This window comes from Passer domesticus, chromosome Z (assembly GCF_036417665.1).
Source record: "Passer domesticus isolate bPasDom1 chromosome Z, bPasDom1.hap1, whole genome shotgun sequence".
NCBI lineage: Eukaryota > Metazoa > Chordata > Aves > Passeriformes > Passeridae > Passer > Passer domesticus.
The window spans coordinates 14,951,031-14,972,536 of record NC_087512.1 but is presented as its reverse complement, the minus strand read 5'-3'; the positions used below and the strand labels follow the sequence as shown (position 1 = coordinate 14,972,536).

The 21,506-nt window shown below is 51.0% G+C and overlaps 1 protein-coding gene across 4 annotated transcripts in view; it reads right to left on the bottom strand.

Moving 5' to 3' along the window:
• The window catches only part of LOC135290181 (uncharacterized), a 240,024-nt gene extending 224,614 nt beyond the window's left edge, over positions 1-15,410 (bottom strand). Inside the window, exons 1-5 of one of the 4 annotated variants that reach the window (XM_064404056.1) lie at positions 9,480-9,621; positions 8,693-8,974; positions 7,909-8,034; positions 7,395-7,545; positions 6,410-7,254 (exon numbers count right to left, since the gene is read on the bottom strand). In XM_064404056.1, coding sequence (XP_064260126.1) covers positions 6,891-7,254; positions 7,395-7,545; positions 7,909-8,034; positions 8,693-8,783 — 732 coding nt within the window. In that variant the 5' untranslated portion in view covers positions 8,784-8,974; positions 9,480-9,621 and the 3' untranslated portion in view covers positions 6,410-6,890. Of the gene's footprint in view, positions 1-6,409; positions 7,255-7,394; positions 7,546-7,908; positions 8,035-8,692; positions 9,019-9,479; positions 9,622-15,129 lie in introns of those variants that run through there. The other 3 variants (XM_064404057.1, XM_064404055.1, XM_064404058.1) reach the window with 3 other exon arrangements.
• Positions 15,411-21,506: the final 6,096 nt, after the last annotated feature.

The window sequence follows — 21,506 nt, the reverse complement described above, 5'->3', positions numbered from 1 at the left end:
TTATTCAGTCCCTGATTTTTCCTCTCTTTTCCCTTCCACTTAGCAAACTAATGTATTTTACTGTCCTTATGTGTAACAAGAGTTTCTTCTGTCAGCAAACGGAGAACCTAAGCTTCTGGGTCCAGTTTCTGGCACCTCATCTAGAAAAGAAAATGTAACCAAATGAAACTTCTGGCAGCCTCTTCCATAAGATGAAATACAGACAAATATATATAAAAAACCACTGTGACTTCCCATTTTATGAAATAAATAGGCCACATTAGAACAGACCATTTTCTGTGAAGGTCTGCAAAACTGCATTCAGGTAACAGGAATTAAAAGATTCCTTGAAGTGTGAGCTGAATATATCTCTCTACAAGGGGCTGCTGCTCATTTCAGCCAGGTTAGGCAAATGCTTTCTACGACTGAAGAAAGTTGAAAATCATTGCAGCTCACAGTACGTAGCTGAAAACAATGAAGAAAACAGCCTCATTAGGCAGTGTGCTGGACAGTATCACAATATCAGGCATGAGTGATTGCTTAGGCTCTTACCCACAGTATTCAGACTCCTGCAGGCTAACTTACTACTTGTAAACACAAAGTTTTAGCCTCCAGAGAGTTCTATCAAACACATGGCACTGAGACTCAGGGTTTCTGTCAGATTAAGCAAGAGCACCGGGTTTGCTCAGCGCCTTGCAGAACTGAAGTCTTTAGAAGAGGTGAAGCCCTGAAGCCACAGTAGGTGAGAAATTAGGAGAAGATGGCAATAAAAAGAGCATTTAATTTTATTTTCCAAAATAGGTCACACAAGACTCTTAGTCTCAAGTCAGACCTGGTATTCTGATCATCAGACTGGGTGAACAGGTTGTTTCTCTCATCTACTACTGACTACTCTGCCCTTTTTTCCCCTGTGTGGAACACTGTAGTGTTCCTTGGTCAAGACTCAAAAAAACCTACTACTGTTACAAATGCATTAGCCAAATAGAATGTTTTAATAAAACCATATGAGGCACCAAAAACTACACCAGTTACTGAAAAGCAATCCACAACTTGCTGTATTCATAATTCACAAAGAGCAAACTGTAATGCCTTTGGAATGAAAAAAATAGATAACATTTCATCTGAATTACAGCATCTGATCTGCAGCTGAAATCCTTTGATTCAAACAGTTTTAAACCAAAATGAAGCACCTAGTCTTTAAACATGGCAGCAGGGTACTCTTTCTGTTCCATTAAGTGCATCTAATTGCAGTCCAAGGCTGCACAGGCTGCTTCATCAATATATAATTTGTTTTTCAAAGCATTCTGAAGAGAAAGAGAGTGAGTCAGAGAAGACCAAAAGACATGCTGATTGATCCTCAAATCAGTATGTTTTAATGTTCACTTAGAAGAGGGAGTTTGAAGGCAGATACTGCATAATAAATACTTTCCTTTCTTACTTCTTTTTTTAGAGCATTACCTGATCTGACTCAGAGCAGCACCAATAAAAAGAAAGGTGAAACAAGCAAACAAAAACCTATTTGAAGTACTTTTTGCACTGTTTGGAAATACTTCATTAAAGACCTACCATCTTTGACAGGGACAGAAAGATAGGGCAATTCCAGACCTCAACTGCAAGAAGACAAATAAAAGTAATAAGAACAAGGGGAAAGAAAAAGTTAACACCATTAACACCAGTATTAACCTTTCCTTCAATTAACTGAAAGCATAAACCATCCCAGTTTGTTCTCACCTTCAAGTACCTCCTTTATCAGAATATTTGCTGCTTGAACTGTTCTATTAGAAATGTTGTGAGAGAAACTGCCTTTGAAACTATTTACTTGTACTTTATCTATACTGCAGTTAATTCAGTGCTCAAAACAGTATCCATGGAACACTGGGGAAATTCCTGATTTAAGTTAGCTATTATTGATACTAGTCTTACCTTAAATACATGGAATCTAAAAGGGCTGATTTAAACAAAAATGTCTGCCTCAGCTAAGTCTACACTAAACTTCTAGATAATTTACATTATCTTAAAGGAGGAATGACTTCTTTTCATTTGGAACTTGCCATTCAAGAACTGATCCAAATATCTAGTTTATTTTTCTGCTTGAAACAGAGGAAACAGTGAATGTGCCAAAAGACTGCAAGAATATCAAACAAAGAAAGCATTATGACCTGCATGAATCTCATTCTAATCTCTCAGACCGGTTTCAGCTCAGTAATGTGGAGCTTCATTTATCTGACAGTTGTCTCCAACGATGATTACCCCAGGTAAATTATTACTTCTGTATATATTCAGTCCTTTGAAGCATAATTACACTTTTCTAATATAATCATATATGGGTACCAGTTTCTTGTATCAGAATTAAATTAACTGTTTTATTGATTTCTTGTGATAGTGAGCTCCATTGTTCATACAGATGTTAAGATTACAAGGTGTTAAAAAAAGGAGTTAACATAGCAAATTCATCATAGAGAGAAGACACAATGGCCTCACGAGGGCTTCCTGAAGGTTCAGGTGAAGTTCAAAGCATCTCAGTGGGAACACTTAGGTTAAACACCTATTAGATTGAATACACAAGACTCTTGTTTCCACTAGGTGTTGCTTTATATAAAGCATGATACATCCACCTCATGTTGTTGAATATTGTGAGCTAGATTTCTAAAGTAAGAATAAATGTGCCAGGTTAAATGTGATCAGTAGTACATCTTTCACAAAACAGGCAAGATGACCACATGAGTACAAAATTTACTGCCATTTGTAAAATTGCTTCTAAATATGAAATGCATGTGAAGAAGATTCTGAAATATTGAAGTGGTGAAATTTTTGTTTGATTGAATAAATAAATGTATAAGAACAGCATAGGTTGGTGAATTAAATTTCTATTTTTATTCAAATCCTTTGCTTCTGCTTTCATTTCTACTAACTTCATTCTATGCAAACAACTAAAACCAAATTATTCTCTTTTAATATGCAAACTGAATGTGGAGATTAAACTTGTATATAAAGCTTTATAAGACTGGAATTTTCTTCTTGGGCAGCAACAACTAAGTCAAGATCTTACTCCATTACTTCTTCTATTAATGTATTAATGTATTCTTATAATACACCCATATGTAATTAAAAATGTCACCTGTCTTGCATTTATCCTCTAAACTTATTTATTATTGAATTTACACTCTAGAAATACTTCCCCTTTTTCTTTTAAAAGGACTTCTGCTGGTCTTTGGGGTTTTTTTGCTAATCCTTTTACTGGTTATACTGTCTTGAAAAATGAAATATATTTGTTCAGCGAACTTCACTAAACGTATTTTCATTATATCCTAGTATTTTCCTCCAGGTCTCCTCTACTTTTTTTTTTTTTTGACTTATAATGTTGAGGTATTTCTAGAGGTGGGCTGTATAAGTGAGTGCTAACACTAACAATTTAGTGTGGGTCTCCCAGAAATGCCTACAGTCACATACATACTCCATAATACACACAGAATTATAATTGTTATGACATGAACTAATAAATTATTGAATAGACATGGTGAATGAAGCTGTCTTACATTTGCATTTCATTGGGTCAGAAGTTAGGTCCAATGGCTGATCTGTGAGTAAGAGCTTCCTCTGCTTCTCTCTGTGGAAGACAACAAATGTGTGAAGACATCAAAAATGTATTTCCTGTATAGCAAAAGTTTTTTTATAAAAAACACTGAAGAGTAATAAGCATGATTGCCTTATCACCATTAATTACAGTAATCTTTAACAGGCTTTGAAGAAATGTACTTACACCACTGCAATGTGATCTCAATGTTTTTCACTGACTTGTAATTTAAAAAGCATCAGTAGAAAGACCCAAAACTACTTCATAGAAATAATCCATTTTATATCATTTTTAAAAAATTAACCTGAAATTTTCCAAAGGTATTATCTAGCTAGCTTGTGCTCTCAGAAGCGATGTCTAGGTAGATGTGAGGAAACAATTTTTATTTTTTCCTCAACATTACGTGAAGACTACCCGAGGGGTGTGGGGAGGGGCTGCACCTGTTCTGGCAGCCATTCCACGTCTCACATAGAATAGGCAGTATCCAGCAGGAAGAGCACAGCAACAAGATCACTGCCCTCTAGAAAGGCTTTCCCACTGATGGGCAGAAAGTCTGCACTAGCGGACTGCAGTCAAACACTTCACTAGCCAATGGTCTCCAGCCAGCAAGCAGACCTTGGGAGAAGCCCTGGGGGATAAAAGTAACTGTACCAAAAGTTGCAAGGCACAGCACTTGGCTTGCTGACTTCACTTCACTGACTGACCACCTGAGACCACTGAGCCTTGTGCCTAACTCGTCCTGCCCTACCTCTTCTCCCTCTCCTGCTCCAGCCTTTGCTTGTCCTACCTCCCTGCATACATTCCTGACACCCCTGCCTGCTTTCTCCCTGCCCACCTGGTCATGCCTGAGTCACCTGCTTCCAACACTGCTTTGCCGATCCAGCCTGCTGCCACAATCCCACTGCAACCCTGTCCAGGGATCTGTACCTCCTGCCCAAGTACCCCATTTCCTCATGTCTTGCCTGTTGATGTGGAAGCTGTGCCTTCTTTCAAAGCTGCACCTCTCTTACAGCCGCACAGGCTTTCCCTAGCGGGTAGTGTGCACACATCCCCTGCCACTAGGATGTCAGTGGCACACTCCGAAGTTCTGGTGGCAACGCTCACTTTTTCTCTCTGTCTCTCCCCTCTCTCTTTGTCCCGCTCTACTCCTTTTCCTTCTTCCTTCTCTGCCTTTTCTCTTCTTTAGTAGGGCAACACATGGTTTGTTACCAATGAACAATGGTTGCTGGGTTTGTGCTTAACTTTGTCCTAGAAAAATCTTTTGTAAAAGAGCCTTCCAAAGTTTCCCACTGTGCAATGTAACAGTAGGATAATTTTTATATTTCAGTGCTGAAAGAGAGAGTACAAAGAGGGCAGAATTATAATATAGACTAAACAACCATCTGATCCTAGAATATAAAATAAATATTTCCAGAGAGAATTGATTCCTTGGATTAGAGGGTGAGGAACAAAAGTGAAACCCAACTTTCCTACCTTGAGGATGACTTCACAAGTCATTTAGTATTAAACACAGAATCATCAAGGTAGACACTTTCAAGATCACCAGTCCATTCATCTGCCCAGCACTGCCCCATAACTCTAAACCACTAAACCACACCACCCAGAGCCAGAAGCCTCTTGAACACCTCCAGGGATGGTCACTCCACCACCTCCCGGGGTTACCTATTCCACTGACTGACCAGCTGAAATATTTTTTTTTTTATCTGATCTGAATTTATTAGATTCTCTCTCTCTATCTTTGATGACATCCCATGTTAGTAGGAATAACGTCATGAACCCATTTTATCTGAAGAGTCACCCCTCTTGATGGCATCAGTTAGTACAATTCCAACCCTTTTCCAAAACTCCTCTTTCAAAATGTCTTGTGGGATGATAGTGGGGAAACTAAAAAGGACCATTTAACAAACCTCTTCAACTGTCTTGTAGAAAAACTTACACCCCCCTCCCTCAGGGTCCCCACAACTTGGAGATAAATTTCCTTTTGCTGCGTAGGCAACCTGGCACCCATCCTGGCTACCAAGCTTGATTCCACCCACACTCTACAGGAAAAATAAGGAAAAGAAAGAAAAAGAGCCCTGAAAGCCAACAGTGTGGGCTGACCATGCCCTTGCGTGTCCCCTCCCTCGGTAAACAGCCACCTATGGCTGGCTATTACCCTCAGGGCAGAAGCCCAGCGGGGAATGCCGGCCGGCCAGGATAGCTCAGCGGGGGGGCCAGGATAGCTCAGCGGGGGGCTCAGGCAACCCAGGCAGGCTATAGTGATTTGCAGTCAGCTCTTTAGTGATTTCAGCTCTTTTAGCTTGCCTGGTGCCGTCGGTACCGCCGCCGCAGCAGACGCAGAGAGAGAGGGAGAAGCGCTGTATGGGTTCCGCAGGGTTCTTTTATTCGGGTCTCCGCGAAGGGTCCAGTGACAGCTCTTCTCTCCCGAACCGGGCAGAGTTAGGGGTTTTTATACCCTACAGGGGTTTTGAAAACTGTCCAATAGTAAGGGTCAAGGGAAAGTAACCTATGGATATACAGGGAGATAACAGTGTCCAAAAGGCGGAAGAGAGGGGCTTCTAAAGCCTTAGTCATGCTGATTTTGGTATTTCCTAGCTCAGGCCTCTGACCGCCAGCGTGTCCCCATGCTGGTGCAGGAAAGCTTTGTGAACGGCCACTGCTGGCAAAGCAGGCTGAGGTGGCACAAGCAGCTCCTGCACTGCAGTGCAAGTTTCTCAGAGCTCCTGTCACAGCCCCAGCCATGCTCCCAGCTCTGTGCATTCTACCCCAACAGAAACAGCCACACCAGGCAAGAATTTACTGCTTTTGGAAACATTTTTATTTATCAATATGAAGAAAACAATCATTATCTGCTAATACCAAGTATCACTATCACTAAATGTACCACTATCACTAAAACAATCACCATCCTCTAATCTTAACTGTCACTATCGCTAATACAATCGCTGTCCTCTAATATCAAATAACGCTATCATTAAAACAATCACTATCCGCTACTATTAACTATCACTATTATTAAAACAACCACCACCCTCTAATATCAAGTATCCCTACCACTATCCCTAAAAGAATCACTACCACTATCACTATTTATCATTACCACTATCACTATGTATCACTATCACTATCACTAATACAATTACCCTCCTCTAATATCAAGTAACGCTATCATTAAAACAATCACTATCCTCTAATATTAACTAACGCTATCATTAAAACAACCACCACCCTCTAATATCAGGTATCCCTACCACTATCCCTAAAAGAATCACTAGCACTATCACTATTTATCACTATCACTATCACTATCACTATCACTAATCATCTATCACTATCACTAATCATCCTCCTCTAACAGATAATAGTCCTGCTGGTGTTGGTAGGAGGGGCAAGAGGATGCTGTGGGCTGAGGTGACTCCAGGGAAATCCAGTGGTCCCGTGAAGAGGCGTTGTCAGCCAGAGCACAGTAGGAGCACGTTGGCAGAGGTGACGGGTCTGCGCCCATGTTCTTGTAGAGCTGGGCGAGCTCTGCTGCAAAGAGCTCAGGAAACAGGCGGCAGCTGTCCCTGAAGCCCTTGCCTTGGGCTCTCTCGCCGCTTGCCGCTCCTTCTCCTGACTCTGCTTCACCTCTAGGCTGACCACAGCTTTCCCAGGAAGAGTCCCAGTCCTGTCCTCTTGCCTCTTTGTCCTCCTGGCTCCTCCTGTAGGAACAGATTTCCAAGAAGACTCCTCACAGATAGGAATTTGGAGCACAGGTTCCTCAGAGCCCTGCGAGGAGCCGCCTGGGCGCTCCTGCATGCTGCAAAGACTTCCTTGCCAATGGCAGCAATTAATAACTGACCTGTCTCTCTTCAGCAGCTGATGCATGACTAGATACACAGACACTGCCCCAAGCAGAAGCAAAGCTGAGGCTGCTACTGTCCCTACTAGGATGTAGTACTTGCCGGGGTCACGGTGTCCAGCAGTCTGGGCTTTTTGCCCACCGGATGACCCTGGCAGGAGAAGAGACAATGCAAGAGTCAGCGTTTGTGCTCTGCACTAGGCATAACCCCACAGTGTGCTTCAGATGCCCAAGGACTGGCACTGCTAGTGGATCAGAACTGACATCTGATGTTGTCTTCAGAGATGGGTTCCTCTGCCTCTGGTGTCTTAGCATCAGGGACCAAGAGGGATCCCATCAAGTTCTCATGCACAAGAGCCCAGTGTGTGCCAGGGAGCAGCACTGCCCCATCTACTCCTCCGGGCTGCAGGCCCGGGCTGTGTGCTGGGCACCTGCAATTCACCCATGGAGAGCACTGCAGGGATACAGCAGAAATGCTGCTCTTTGCCCAAGACAGCATCTAGCAAGCACTCACCTGAATATTGCTCAGGCTCAGCAAGTGTGCTGGTGTCCTCTATTGCTTCTCTTTTTTCATGTGAGCCTGGCACACTGTCACTTTCTTCCACGGCTAAGGTCTCCGGCACAGTCTCAGAATCTGTCTCTTCAGAAAAAAACAAAACAAAACATTGCACACATTAACCAGAAGCCACTGCCCCTCAGCACAAGGACGGTACCATGGCCTGGGCATTCCGGCAAGCGGCACTGACGAGGCCGCTGTCCCCCTCAAGACAGGAGGAATGGACAGCTGGATTTTCTGCAGTGCAACAAGAAGTGCAGACCCAAACCAGCCAAGACTTAATCAACCAAATGACCCACAGAAGGAGTACCTTCAGGTTCCCCCTCACCCTTGGACTCCAGCTTCAACCCGTCCCTGAGCCTGAGCTTTGCAAGGGGCAGCCAAGGCTTGCTCTGATGTTGTTGCTGCCTCCATGCTGTGCTGAGCGTGTGCCGAACCCAAATTCAGCACTGGCCTTTGCCCAACATCTGGATGCCAATGTCTGCACAGAGCAGCCCTGGCCAAGAATGCTACAACTGCAGCAGCAGCTGGAGAAGGCCCTGGCAATCATCTGGAAGCACAGCTGCCAGCAGAGGCTGTGCTGGACCATCTCTAGGGCTCCCTGCAGGAGCTATGGAATGGAGTGGGCCTGCAGCAAGACTCTGACTGAGTGCTTCTGGCTGTCCAGGACACAGCACATGCCTACAGGAAGCAAAAGCTCAGCTTGCCGGCTGCCAGGGTTAACAGAGTGGGATATACTAACCAGATGGGGCTTTATCCAAGGCTGCCAGGAGCTCCTCTGGAACATCCGGCAATCCTTCAGGGAACTCTTCAGGAACCTTGTCATCGTTCATCCCTACTGTTAGATTTACAAAAGCACGTTAACCTATGAGGGTATTTTTCTCATTAATAAAATAGGGAAAAGGGGCGCTCCTTTTTGTGAAGGCAGGACAGACTGACTACTCACGCTTGAGGTACCAGCTCGGAGTCAGCACGGTATCTGCCCCTCGCTCAGGGCCTGAAAGAGCACTCTCTGTCTCCACAACTACAACCAAACACCCACAAGAAGTTACCATCACATGCAATACCCTGATGGGCACACCTCAAGGCCTGGATGTGGAAGGCACTGATAGGGCACGCTCAGGCAGCTCTGCATCCTCACAGCTGCAGGGGGGTCTGGCTGCCCTTGGGATACTGAGCTGGCAACTTCCACATGAAGGGAAAAGCCGTGGCGTGCGCGCATGGATCTGTGTGCGGGTCAGCCCTGGAGCTGGGCCACAAGGCTGGACAACCAGAGCGGAGGGACGGACAGCCACTGCTGAGTGATGGAGAACTGGTGCTGAGCTTCCGGGCCTGACCCTCCCCTCCCCACATCCTTGCTCCTTAGGAAGCTCTCTCTATGCTGCATCCTAAAGCAGCTGCAGCCCCTCACACTTCCCCCGGAGCCTCTGCCCCTCTGCCTGCCCCGTGCTGACTTCCTGGCTCAGCCATCCCTGCTCCCGGCCCTGCTGCTGCCAGCCAGGGCTGTGTGCTGGCCCCTGCCTGCCTACCTGCTCCCTGCCCAGCTGATGGAGCACTCTGGGCATTCTGGGCTGGCAGGGCCACGAGAAAGAGCAGCAGGAGGTAGTGGTTCAGGACCATGATCCCCCCTGCTAGCAACACTCTGCTGCTGCTGCTGCTGCTGCTGCTGCTGCTGCTGCTGCAGTGTTGCCCAGAGCGAGCACTGAAGAGCACAGTGGGGCTCTGGAACCTGACATCAAACAGAGCTCTGTGACCTCATAAAAAAATGATGGCTGTGAAGGCCCCAATGTACGCCCACGTTGGCTGTGAATTCCTGCACCTACCCTCTATTGAATTTCCTTATTCTGCACAGGAATGGAAGGAGCCAAATGGAGAAGGGCTGGAGTATTTTGGAGGCAGCATTGTGCATGGGAATGCAGAGGCACTCACGTCTTATTCCTCAGAAATTCCCTATAAGAAGACCTGGATGAAGGCTGCTGTAAGAAGCCCAAAGTCAAGAGTGTTTCTTTGGTAGTATTTTTGTCTGAAAGAATTGTGGCAAAACCCTGCTTTTCCCATGACTTCTGCTACAGTTTCATGACCTTTGATGGCAGCACTGCTTCCATCCTCCACTGTCACGCAAACATGGCTGTGCAGTGCTCACGCATCTCCCCCGTCAGCCTGGTTTACTCCCTTTTCCACTTCCAATGCTACTTAAAGCTCTCTCAAGGAGCCCTGCTAACTCTGGAGCCAAGAGCCTTTTTCCCTTTCAGGCACATGTAGCCCATCTGCCACCATCAGGCCTGCTGTCCTGTACACTAACCCACGCTCAAACTCCCACACTGCTGCTGGGAACACCAGGCTGCCGCCTATTCACCTCTAGAGCCTCCCTGGGTCTGGCTCACTGCACGTGGCGGAAGAAAATACCACATGCGCCCCAGATCCCTCAAGCAGTCATCCAGAGCCCCTCAGCTCCCTCTGGCTTGTTCTCGGACACCATCAGGCACCGCCCACCACGGGACACACACAAATGTCTTGGTTGCTGCAGATATCAGTTAACACTGCTGGCCTTTTAGCCGAGCAGCTCTTCTGGCAAATAAATATGCATGACTTCTGTGTGCCAGGCAACCTACGCTCAGAAGCTCTTGGACAGCCTTCTAGAGCACCTTTGGTACAGTTGTCCCTGAAGCACCACTTAACCCCCAGGTGTTTCCAGCTGCAAGCAAAGAGGCACTGACAGATTTCCACCCCTCGGGTCTCTCTCCAAGGCTCGTAAGAGTCCTATGCAGCTGACAAGCTGCAGAAACTCGGCCCATGGCATCCTCTGGAATCAAGCACACATCACTGCCCACCGTCAAGGCCGCGGAACAAAATGAGCAGAGGGCCAGAGCAGGCTGGATGGTGTCTTAGTGACATCTCCTTCCTACGTAGGACCCAGGCAGGCTGCCCGGCTCCCTCGGCCTTGGCTCTGAGCGCCATCTCGGGCCCTCCATTCCTGCCCGAGGAGAGGCACCGATGAACACGGCCCTCCTGTGTTCCTTAGGCGGCCGCACGCCCAGGCTCTCCCTTACCGCACTCCGCGCCACTGTGCTGCTCGGCGGCTCGTCACCAGCTGTGGCACCAGTGTCCCCAGAGCTCCTGCAGTGCTGCTGCTGAAGCCGCCCGCGGCGTGTGGCCCGGCAGGGCGGCTGCGCCGTCCGCAGCCCGCGGCCTCCTCGTCCCCTGCTGCCGCCATTGCGCACGGGGCCCCGAGGGGCGGGCACGGGGCTGCGGGGCTGTGCCGGCCCCGCTTGCCGGGCCTCAGCCCCAGCTGCTGCCGCTGGCTGGCAGCGACCACTGCAGCAGGAAAGCACCTCTGGATTTACTGGAGTGCATACAGAAACTGCCCCTGGGCACTTCTCCTTGTGTGTTGCTCTAGCCACTTGCCAGTCCCTTGCTTGCCCGCTATAGCCCTGTTCCTTTGCCACTCACTCTCTATTTTGTGGTCCCTCCAAAGCTTCTTCAAGAGTCTCCATCCTGCCCCAGCCCAGACTGCGCTCTCTCCTGCTCCCTCCTGCTCATTCTGCGTCTCTTCCTCTGTCCCTGCTGCCCCTTCCCGCAGCTCCGCTCCCGTTCCCTGGCCCTCTTTTGCTCCCGTTGTCTCTCTGTTCTGCTTCCTGCCCCTGTCTCTTCCGTCTCTATTTCTCGCCTCCGCTCCCTGGGCCATGCTCGCTTCAGGCTCCCAGGCGAACCGGCCCGGCAGCCGCTCTCTGCAGCCGGGACACGGCGGGGAGCTCTCCTGCAGCGCCACGACAGCGGCCAATCGGGCCCGGCACCGGCGCCTCGGCCCTCACACCGGAGCGGGGCCGCTCCGAGGCAGCGGCGGCAGCTGGAGCTGCGGCCCGGGAAGCGGGGCCCGCACAGCCCCACAGCCCCGGGCCCGCCCCTGCCGGCCCCAGGGGCAGAGAGCAGGGATGAGGTGGCAAACCAAGGCATTGGCGACTGGACAGAGCAACACACAAGGCAAATGCCAGGCACGGTTTTTGCCGGACCCCATTGAATCCACAGGTGTTTTCCTGCTGCAGTGGCATGTCAGATCCCTCAGAAGCAGCCGAGGCATTTCAGAAAGGGCACTGCAGGGCATGACCATGCACATGTCCCACAGCTCTCAGCTGTGCATCTGGAAGGCTGCAGGTGTGGGTGTCTATATGAAAAGAGCTTGTGAGGCTTGGTTCAAGGGTTGAGGAACAGCTCTCTTCTGAACAGAGCCTTGGGCTGCCCTCTCAGGAGGTGTCTATCTCAGAGCTGCTGGTATCTCAGAGAGGCCCATGAGAGAGGGCGCAGAGGCGCAGCCGGAGCTGCTGTGGAGAGCAGAGGAGAGGAACAAGGGTGAGGAGCTTAGTGGTTCCTCTTCATCACTTCAAAGGGAAGAGCATTGTCTTGGGACAGCAGTTCCCTGGCATGCTGGTTTCTTGCAGTGCCTCGCTTGCTTCATCTGAGACAGGCACTCCGCCACTTCTTTCCACTTGGAAGGCCTTCCTACATTCCATCACTTGAGAAATCGAGCAGGATATACCCCAGTCTATACTGCCTGAGTCTTAATCTCCCTGAACGAAAAGTTAAGTCAAGTCCAAAAACAGGAATAAAGGAGCCTGCAACTGCCACACTCGCTCAAGCAAAAGATCACATCAACGTTCTGTGTTGTATTCCAGCTCTGGGCTTTTTTCCCATACTGCGTGCGACAAGACTGTAACTTTTATTATAATTATAGTCGCTGTTATCCATCTAATTTTTAAGAAGGCTCCTGTGATTGATAGGACATTCCTTCCCCTCTCACACAGCCCGGCTCCAGCTTTCCGCTCCTTGATGCTCCTCTCTTGAAGCTCTTCAGGGAGGGACTGCCACCACCTAAGTCACCACCTCGCGTCTCCTTGATGTGCTCGCTGCTGGACAGCCATCCCTCGCAGAACATCTTTCCCTCTCTGCCCAGACCTTCCTGATTCAGGGCAGCATCCCAAAAGAGCTCCCAGAGAAGCTTCTGCATGTCACTGCTAGCCAGCGTGTCCCCATGCTGGTGCAGGAAAGCTTTGTGAATGGCCACTGCTGGCAAAGCAGGCTGAGGTGGCACAAGCAGCTCCTGCACTGCAGTGCAAGTTTCTCAGAGCTCCTGTCACAGCCCCAGCCCTGCTCCCAGCTCTGTGCATTCTACCCCAACAGAAACAGCCACACCAGGCAAGAATTTACTGCTTTTGGAAAAATATTTATTTATTAGTATCATTAAAGCAATCATTGTACCCTAAAACAAAGTATCAGTACCACTATCACTACCATTATCAGCATCACTATCATTAAAACAATCGCCATCCTTTAATATCAAGTACCCTTATCACTATCACTAAAACAATCACTACCTCTATCACTATTTATTGATATCACTGTCTCTAATCATCATCCTCAAAGAGACAGGATTCCTGCTGGTGCTGGTAGCAGGTGCACCAGGATGCTGTGGGCTGAGGTGACTGCAGGGAAATCCAGTGGTCCTGTGAAGAGGCGTTGTCAGCCAGAGCACAGTAGGAGCACGTTGGCAGAGGTGACGGGTCTGCGCCCATGTTCTTGTAGAGCTGGGCGAGCTCTGCTGCAAAGAGCTCAGGAAACAGGCGGCAGCTGTCCCTGAACCCGTTGGCTTGGGCTCTCTCACCGCTTCCCGCTCCTTCTCCTGACCCTGCTTCACCTCTAGGCTGACCACAGGAAGAGTCCCAGTCCTGTCCCTTGTCTTCCTGGCTCCTCCTGTAGGAACAGATTTCCAAGAAGACTCCTCACAGATAGGAATTTGGAGCACAGGTTCCTCAGAGCCCTGCGAGGAGCCGCCTGGGCGCTCCTGCATGCTGCAAAGACTTCCTTGCCAATGGCAGCAATTAATAACTCACCTCTCTCTCTTCAGCAGCTGATACACCACTAGGTACCCAGACACTGCCCCAAGCAGAAGCAAAGCTGAGGCTGCTACTGTCCCTAGGATGTAGTACTTGCTGGGGTCACAGTGTCCAGCAGTCTGGGCTTTTTGCCCACCGGATGACCCTGGCAGGAGAAGAGACAATGCAAGAGTCAGCGTTTGTGCTCTGCACTAGGCATAACCCCACAGTGTGCTTCAGATGCCCAAGGACTGGCACTGCTAGTGAATCAGAACTGACATCTGATGTTGTCTTCAGAGATGGGTTCCTCTGCCTCTGGTGTCTTAGCATCAGGGACCAAGAGGGATCCCATCAAGCTCTCATGCACAAGAGCCCAGTGTGTGCCAGGGAGCAGCACTGCCCCATCTACTCCTCCGGGCTGCAGGCCCGGGCTGCGTGCTGGGCACCTGCAATTCACCCATGGAGAGCACTGCAGGGATACAGCAGAAATGCTGCTCTTTGCCCAAGACAGCATCTAGCAAGCACTCACCTGAATATTGCTCAGGCTCAGCAAGTGTGCTGGTGTCCTCTATTGGTTCTGTTTCTTCATGCGAGCCTGGCACACTGTCACTTTCTTCCACGGCTAAGGTCTCCGGCCCAGTCTCAGAATCTGTCTCTTCACAGAAAAAAAACCCAAACATTGCACACATTAACCAGAAGCCACTGCCCCTCAGCACAAGCACGGTATCGTGGCCTGGGCATTCCGGCAAGCGGCACTGACGAGGCCGCTGTCCCCCCCAAGACAGGAGGAATGGACAGCTGGATTTTCTGCAGTGCAACAAGAAGTGCAGACCCAAACCAGCCAAGACTTAATCAACCAAATGACCCACAGAAGGAGTACCTTCAGGTTCCCCCTCACCCTTGGGCTCCAGCTTCAACCCGTCCCTGAGCCTGAGCTTTGCAAGGGGCAGCCAAGGCTTGCTCTGATGTCATTGCTGCCTCCATGCTGTGCTGAGCGTGTGCCGAACCCAAATTCAGCACTGGCCTTTGCCCAACATCTGGATGCCAATGTCTGCACAGAGCAGCCCTGGCCAGGGATGCTACAACTGCAGCAGCAGCTGGAGAAGGCCCTGGCAATCATCTGGAAGCACAGCTGCCAGCAGAGGCTGTGCTGGACCATCTCTAGAGCTCCCGGCAGGAGCTGTGAAATGGAGTGGGCCTGCAGCAAGACTCTGACTGAGTGCTTCTGGCTGTCCAGGACACAGCACGTGCCTACAGGAAGCAAAAGCTCAGCTTGCCGGCTGCCAGGGTTAACAGAGTGGGATATACTAACCAGATGGGGCTTCATGCAAGGCTGCCAGGAGCTCCTCTGGAACATCCGGCAATCCTTCAGGGAACTCTTCAGGAACCTTGTCATCGTTCATCCCTATTGTTAGATTTACAAAAGCACGTTAACCTATGAGGGTATTTTTCTCGTGAATAAAATAGGGAAAAGGGGCGCTCCTTTTTGTGAAGGCAGGACAGACTGACTACTCACGCTTGAGGTACCAGCTTGGAATCAACATGGTATCTGCCCCTCGCTCAGGGGTTAAATGGGCACTCTCTGTGTCCACAACTACAACCAAACACCCACAAGAAGTTACCATCACATGCACTGCCCTGATGGGCACACCTCAAGGCCTGGATGTGGAAGGCACTGAATAGGGCACGCTCAGGCAGCTCTGCATCCTCACAGCTGCAGGGGGGTCTGGCTGCCCTTGGGACACTGAGCTGGCAGCTCCCACATGAAGGGAAAAGCCGTGGCGTGCCCACATGATCTGTGTGCGGGTCAGCCCTGGAGCCGGGCCACAAGGCTGGACAACCAGAGCGGAGGGACGGACAGCCACTGCTGAGTGATGGAGAACTGGTGCTGAGCTTCCGGGCCTGACCCGACCCTCCCTACATCCTTGCTCCTTAGGAAGCTCTCTCCATGCTGCAGCCTAAAGCAGCTGCAGCCCCTCACACCTCCCCTGGAGCCTCTGCCCCTCTGCCTGCCCTGTGGTGTCTTCCTGGCTCAGCCATCCCTGCTCCCGGCCCTGCTGCTGCCAGCCAGGGCGGTGTGCTGGCCCCTGCCTGCCTACCTGCTCCCTGCCCAGCTGATGGAGCACTCTGGGCATTCTGGGCTGGCAGGGCCATGAGAAAGAGCAGCAGGAGGTAGCGGCTCAGGACCATCATCCCCCCTGCTAGCAAGACTCTGCTGCTGCTGCTGCTGCTGCTGCTGCTGCTGCTGCTGCTGCTGCTGCTGCTGCTGCTGCTGCAGTGTTGCCCAGAGTGAGCACTGAAGAGCACAGTGGGGCTCTGGAACCTGACATCAAACAGAGCTCTGTGACCTCATAAAAAAATGATGGCTGTGAAGGCCCCAATGTACGCCCACGTTGGCTGTGAATTCCTGCACCTCCCCTCTATTGAATTTCCTTATTCTGCACAGGAATGGAAGGAGCCAAATGGAGAAGGGCTGGAGTATTTTGGAGGCAGCATTGTGCATGGGAATGCAGAGGCACTCACGTCTTATTCCTCAGAAATTCCCTATAAGAAGACCTGGATGAAGTCTGCTGTAAAAAGCCCAAATTCAAGAGTGTTTCTTTGGTAGTATTTTTGTCTGAAAGAATTGTGGCAAAACCCTGCTTTTCCCATGACTTCTGCTACAGTTTCATGACCTTTGATGGCAGCACTGCTTCCATCCTCCACTGTCACGCAAACATGGCTGTGCAGTGCTCACGCATCTCCCCCGTCAGCCTGGTTTACTCCCTTTTCCACTTCCAATGCTACTTAAAGCTCTCTCAAGGAGCCCTGCTAACTCTGGAGCCAAGAGCCTTTTTCCCTTTCAGGCACATGTAGCCCATCTGCCACCATCAGGCCTGCTGTCCTGTACACTAACCCACGCTCAAACTCCCACACTGCTGCTGGGAACACCAGGCTGCCGCCTATTCACCTCTAGAGCCTCCCTGGGTCTGGCTCACTGCACGTGGCGGAAGAAAATACCACATGCGGCCCAGATCCCTCAAGCAGTCATCCAGAGCCCCTCAGCTCCCTCTGGCTTGTTCTCGGACACCATCAGGCACCGCCCACCAGGGGACACACACAAATGTCTTGGTTGCTGCAGATATCAGTTAACACTGCTGGCCTTTTAGCCGAGCAGCTCTTCTGGCAAATAAATATGCATGACTTCTGTGTGCCAGGCAACCTACGCTCAGAAGCTCTTGGACAGCCTTCTAGAGCACCTTTGGTACAGCTGTCCCTGAAGCACCACTTAACCCCCAGGTGTTTCCAGCTGCAAGCAAAGAGGCACTGACAGATTTCCACCCCTCGGGTCTCTCTCCAAGGCTCGTAAGAGTCCTATGCAGCTGACAAGCTGCAGAAACTCAGCCCATGGCATCCTCTGGAATCAAGCACACATCACTGCCCACCGTCAAGGCCGCAGCACATAATGAGCAGAGGGCCAGAGCAGGCTGGACGCTGTCTTGGTGACATCTCCTTCCTACGTAGGACCCAGGCAGGCTGCCCAGCTGCCTCGGCCTTGGCTCTGAGCGCCATCTCGGGCCCTCCATTCCTGCCCGAGGGGAGGCACCGATGAACACGGCCCTCCTGTGTTCCTTAAGCGGCCGCAGGCGCAGGCTCTCCCTTACCGCGCTCCGCGCCATTGTGCTGCTCGGCGGCTCGTCACCAGCTGTGGCACCAGTGTCCCCAGAGCTTCTGCAGTGCTGCTGCTGAAGCCGCCCGCGGCGTGTGGCCCGGCAGGGCGGCTGCGCCGCCCGCAGCCCGCGGCCTCCTCGTCCCCTGCTGCCGCCATTGCGCACGGGGCCCTGAGGGGCGGGCACGGGGCTGCGGGGCTGTGCCGGACCCGCTTGCCGGGCCTCAGCCCCAGCTGCTGCTGCTGGCTCGCAGCGACCACTGCAGCAGTAAAACACCTCTGGATTTATTGGAGTGCATACAGAAACTGCCCCTGGGCACTTCTCCTTGTGTGTTGCTCTAGCCACTTGCCAGTCCCTTGCTTGCCCGCTATAGCCCTGTTCCTTTGCCACTCACTCTCTAATTTGTGGTCCCTCCAAAGCTTCTTCAAGAGTCTCCATCCTGCCCCAGCCCAGACTGCGCTCTCTCCTGCTCCCTCCTGCTCATTCTGCGTCTCTTCCTCTGTCCCTGCTGCCCCTTCCCGCAGCTCCGCTCCCGTTCCCTGGCCCTCTTTTGCTCCCGTTGTCTCTCCGTTCTGCTTCCTGCCCCTGTCTCTTCCGTCTCTATTTCTCGCCTCCGCTCCCTGGGCCATGCTCGCTTCAGGCTCCCAGGCGAACCGGCCCGGCAGCCGCTCTCTGCAGCCGGGACACGGCGGGGAGCTCTCCTGCAGCGCCACGACAGCGGCCAATCGGGCCCGGCACCGGCGCCTCGGCCCTCGCGCCGGAGCGGGGCCACTCCGAGGCAGCGGCGGCAGCTGGAGCTGCGGCCCGGGAAGCGGGGCCCGCACCGCCCCACAGCCCCGGGCCCGCCCCTGCCGGCCCCAGGGGCAGAGAGCAGGGATGAGGTGGCAAACCAAGGCATTGGCGACTGGACAGAGCAACACACAAGGCAAATGCCAGGCACGGTTTTTGCCGGACCCCATTGAATCCACAGGTGTTTTCCTGCTGCAGTGGCATGTCAGCTCCCTCAGAAGCAGCGGAGGCATTTCAGAAAGGGCACTGCAGGGCATGACCATGCACATGTCCCACAGCTCTCAGTTGTGCATCTGGAAGGCTGCAGGTGTGGGTGTCTATATGAAAAGAGCTTGTGAGGCTTGGTTCAAGGGTTGAGGAACAGCTCTCTTCTGAACAGAGACTTGGGCTGCCCTCTCAGGAGGTGGCTATCTCAGAGCTGCTGGTATCTCAGAGAGGCCCATGAGAGAGGGCGCAGAGGCGCAGCCGGAGCTGCTGTGGAGAGCAGAGGAGAGGAACAAGGGTGAGGAGCTTAGTGGTTCCTCTTCATCACTTCAAAGGGAAGAGCATTGTCTTGGGACAGCAGTTCCCTGGCATGCTGGTTTCTTGCAGTGCCTCGCTTGCTTCATCTGAGACAGGCACTCCGCCACTTCTTTCCACTTGGAAGGCCTTCCTACATTGCATCACTTGAGAAATCGAGCAGGATATACCCCAGTCTATACTGCCTGAGTCTTAATCTCCCTGAACGAAAAGTTAAGTCAAGTCCAAAAACAGGAATAAAGGAGCCTGCAACTGCCACACTCGCTCAAGCAAAAGATCACATCAACGTTCTGTGTTGTATTCCAGCTCTGGGCTTTTTTCCCATACTGCGTGCGACAAGACTGTAACTTTTATTATAATTATAGTCGCTGTTATCCATCTAATTTTTAAGAAGGCTCCTGTGATTGATAGGACATTCCTTCCCCTCTCACACAGCCCGGCTCCAGCTTTCCGCTCCTTGATGCTCCTCTCTTGAAGCTCTTCAGGGAGGGACTGCCACCACCTAAGTCACCACCTCGCGTCTCCTTGATGTGCTCGCTGCTGGACAGCCATCCCTCGCAGAACATCTTTCCCTCTCTGCCCAGACCTTCCTGATTCAGGGCAGCATCCCAAAAGAGCTCCCAGAGAAGTTTCTGCATGTCACTGCTAGCCAGCGTGTCCCCATGCTGGTGCAGGAAAGCTTTGTGAATGGCCACTGCTGGCAAAGCAGGCTGAGGTGGCACAAGCAGCTCCTGCACTGCAGTGCAAGTTTCTCAGAGCTCCTGTCACAGCCCCAGCCCTGCTCCCAGCTCTGTGCATTCTACCCCAACAGAAACAGCCACACCAGGCAAGAATTTACTGCTTTTGGAAAAATATTTATTTATTAGTATCATTAAAGCAATCATTGTACCCTAAAACAAAGTATCAGTACCACTATCACTACCATTATCAGCATCACTATCATTAAAACAATCGCCATCCTTTAATATCAAGTACCCTTATCACTATCACTAAAACAATCACTACCTCTATCACTATTTATTGATATCACTGTCTCTAATCATCATCCTCAAAGAGACAGTATTCCTGCTGGTGCTGGTAGCAGGTGCACCAGGATGCTGTGGGCTGAGGTGACTGCAGGGAAATCCAGTGGTCCTGTGAAGAGGCGTTGTCAGCCAGAGCACAGTAGGAGCACGTTGGCAGAGGTGACGGGTCTGCGCCCATGTTCTTGTAGAGCTGGGCGAGCTCTGCTGCAAAGAGCTCAGGAAACAGGCGGCAGCTGTCCCTGAACCCGTTGGCTTGGGCTCTCTCACCGCTTCCCGCTCCTTCGCCTGACCCTGCTTCACCTCTAGGCTGACCACAGGAAGAGTCCCAGTCCTGTCCCTTGTCTTCCTGGCTCCTCCTGTAGGAACAGATTTCCAAGAAGACTCCTCACAGATAGGAATTTGGAGCACAGGTTCCTCAGAGCCCTGCGAGGAGCCGCCTGGGCGCTCCTGCATGCTGCAAAGACTTCCTTGCCAATGGCAGCAATTAATAACTCACCTGTCTCTCTTCAGCAGCTGATACACCACTAGGTACCCAGACACTGCCCCAAGCAGAAGCAAAGCTGAGGCTGCTACTGTCCCTAGGATGTAGTACTTGCTGGGGTCACAGTGTCCAGCAGTCTGGGCTTTTTGCCCACCGGATGACCCTGGCAGGAGAAGAGACAATGCAAGAGTCAGCGTTTGTGCTCTGCACTAGGCATAACCCCACAGTGTGCTTCAGATGCCCAAGGACTGGCACTGCTAGTGAATCAGAACTGACATCTGATGTTGTCTTCAGAGATGGGTTCCTCTGCCTCTGGTGTCTTAGCATCAGGGACCAAGAGGGATCCCATCAAGCTCTCATGCACAAGAGCCCAGTGTGTGCCAGGGAGCAGCACTGCCCCATCTACTCCTCCGGGCTGCAGGCCCGGGCTGCGTGCTGGGCACCTGCAATTCACCCATGGAGAGCACTGCAGGGATACAGCAGAAATGCTGCTCTTTGCCCAAGACAGCATCTAGCAAGCACTCACCTGAATATTGCTCAGGCTCAGCAAGTGTGCTGGTGTCCTCTATTGGTTCTGTTTCTTCATGCGAGCCTGGCACACTGTCACTTTCTTCCACGGCTAAGGTCTCCGGCCCAGTCTCAGAATCTGTCTCTTCACAGAAAAAAAACCCAAACATTGCACACATTAACCAGAAGCCACTGCCCCTCAGCACAAGCACGGTATCGTGGCCTGGGCATTCCGGCAAGCGGCACTGACGAGGCCGCTGTCCCCCCCAAGACAGGAGGAATGGACAGCTGGATTTTCTGCAGTGCAACAAGAAGTGCAGACCCAAACCAGCCAAGACTTAATCAACCAAATGACCCACAGAAGGAGTACCTTCAGGTTCCCCCTCACCCTTGGGCTCCAGCTTCAACCCGTCCCTGAGCCTGAGCTTTGCAAGGGGCAGCCAAGGCTTGCTCTGATGTCATTGCTGCCTCCATGCTGTGCTGAGCGTGTGCCGAACCCAAATTCAGCACTGGCCTTTGCCCAACATCTGGATGCCAATGTCTGCACAGAGCAGCCCTGGCCAGGGATGCTACAACTGCAGCAGCAGCTGGAGAAGGCCCTGGCAATCATCTGGAAGCACAGCTGCCAGCAGAGGCTGTGCTGGACCATCTCTAGAGCTCCCGGCAGGAGCTGTGAAATGGAGTGGGCCTGCAGCAAGACTCTGACTGAGTGCTTCTG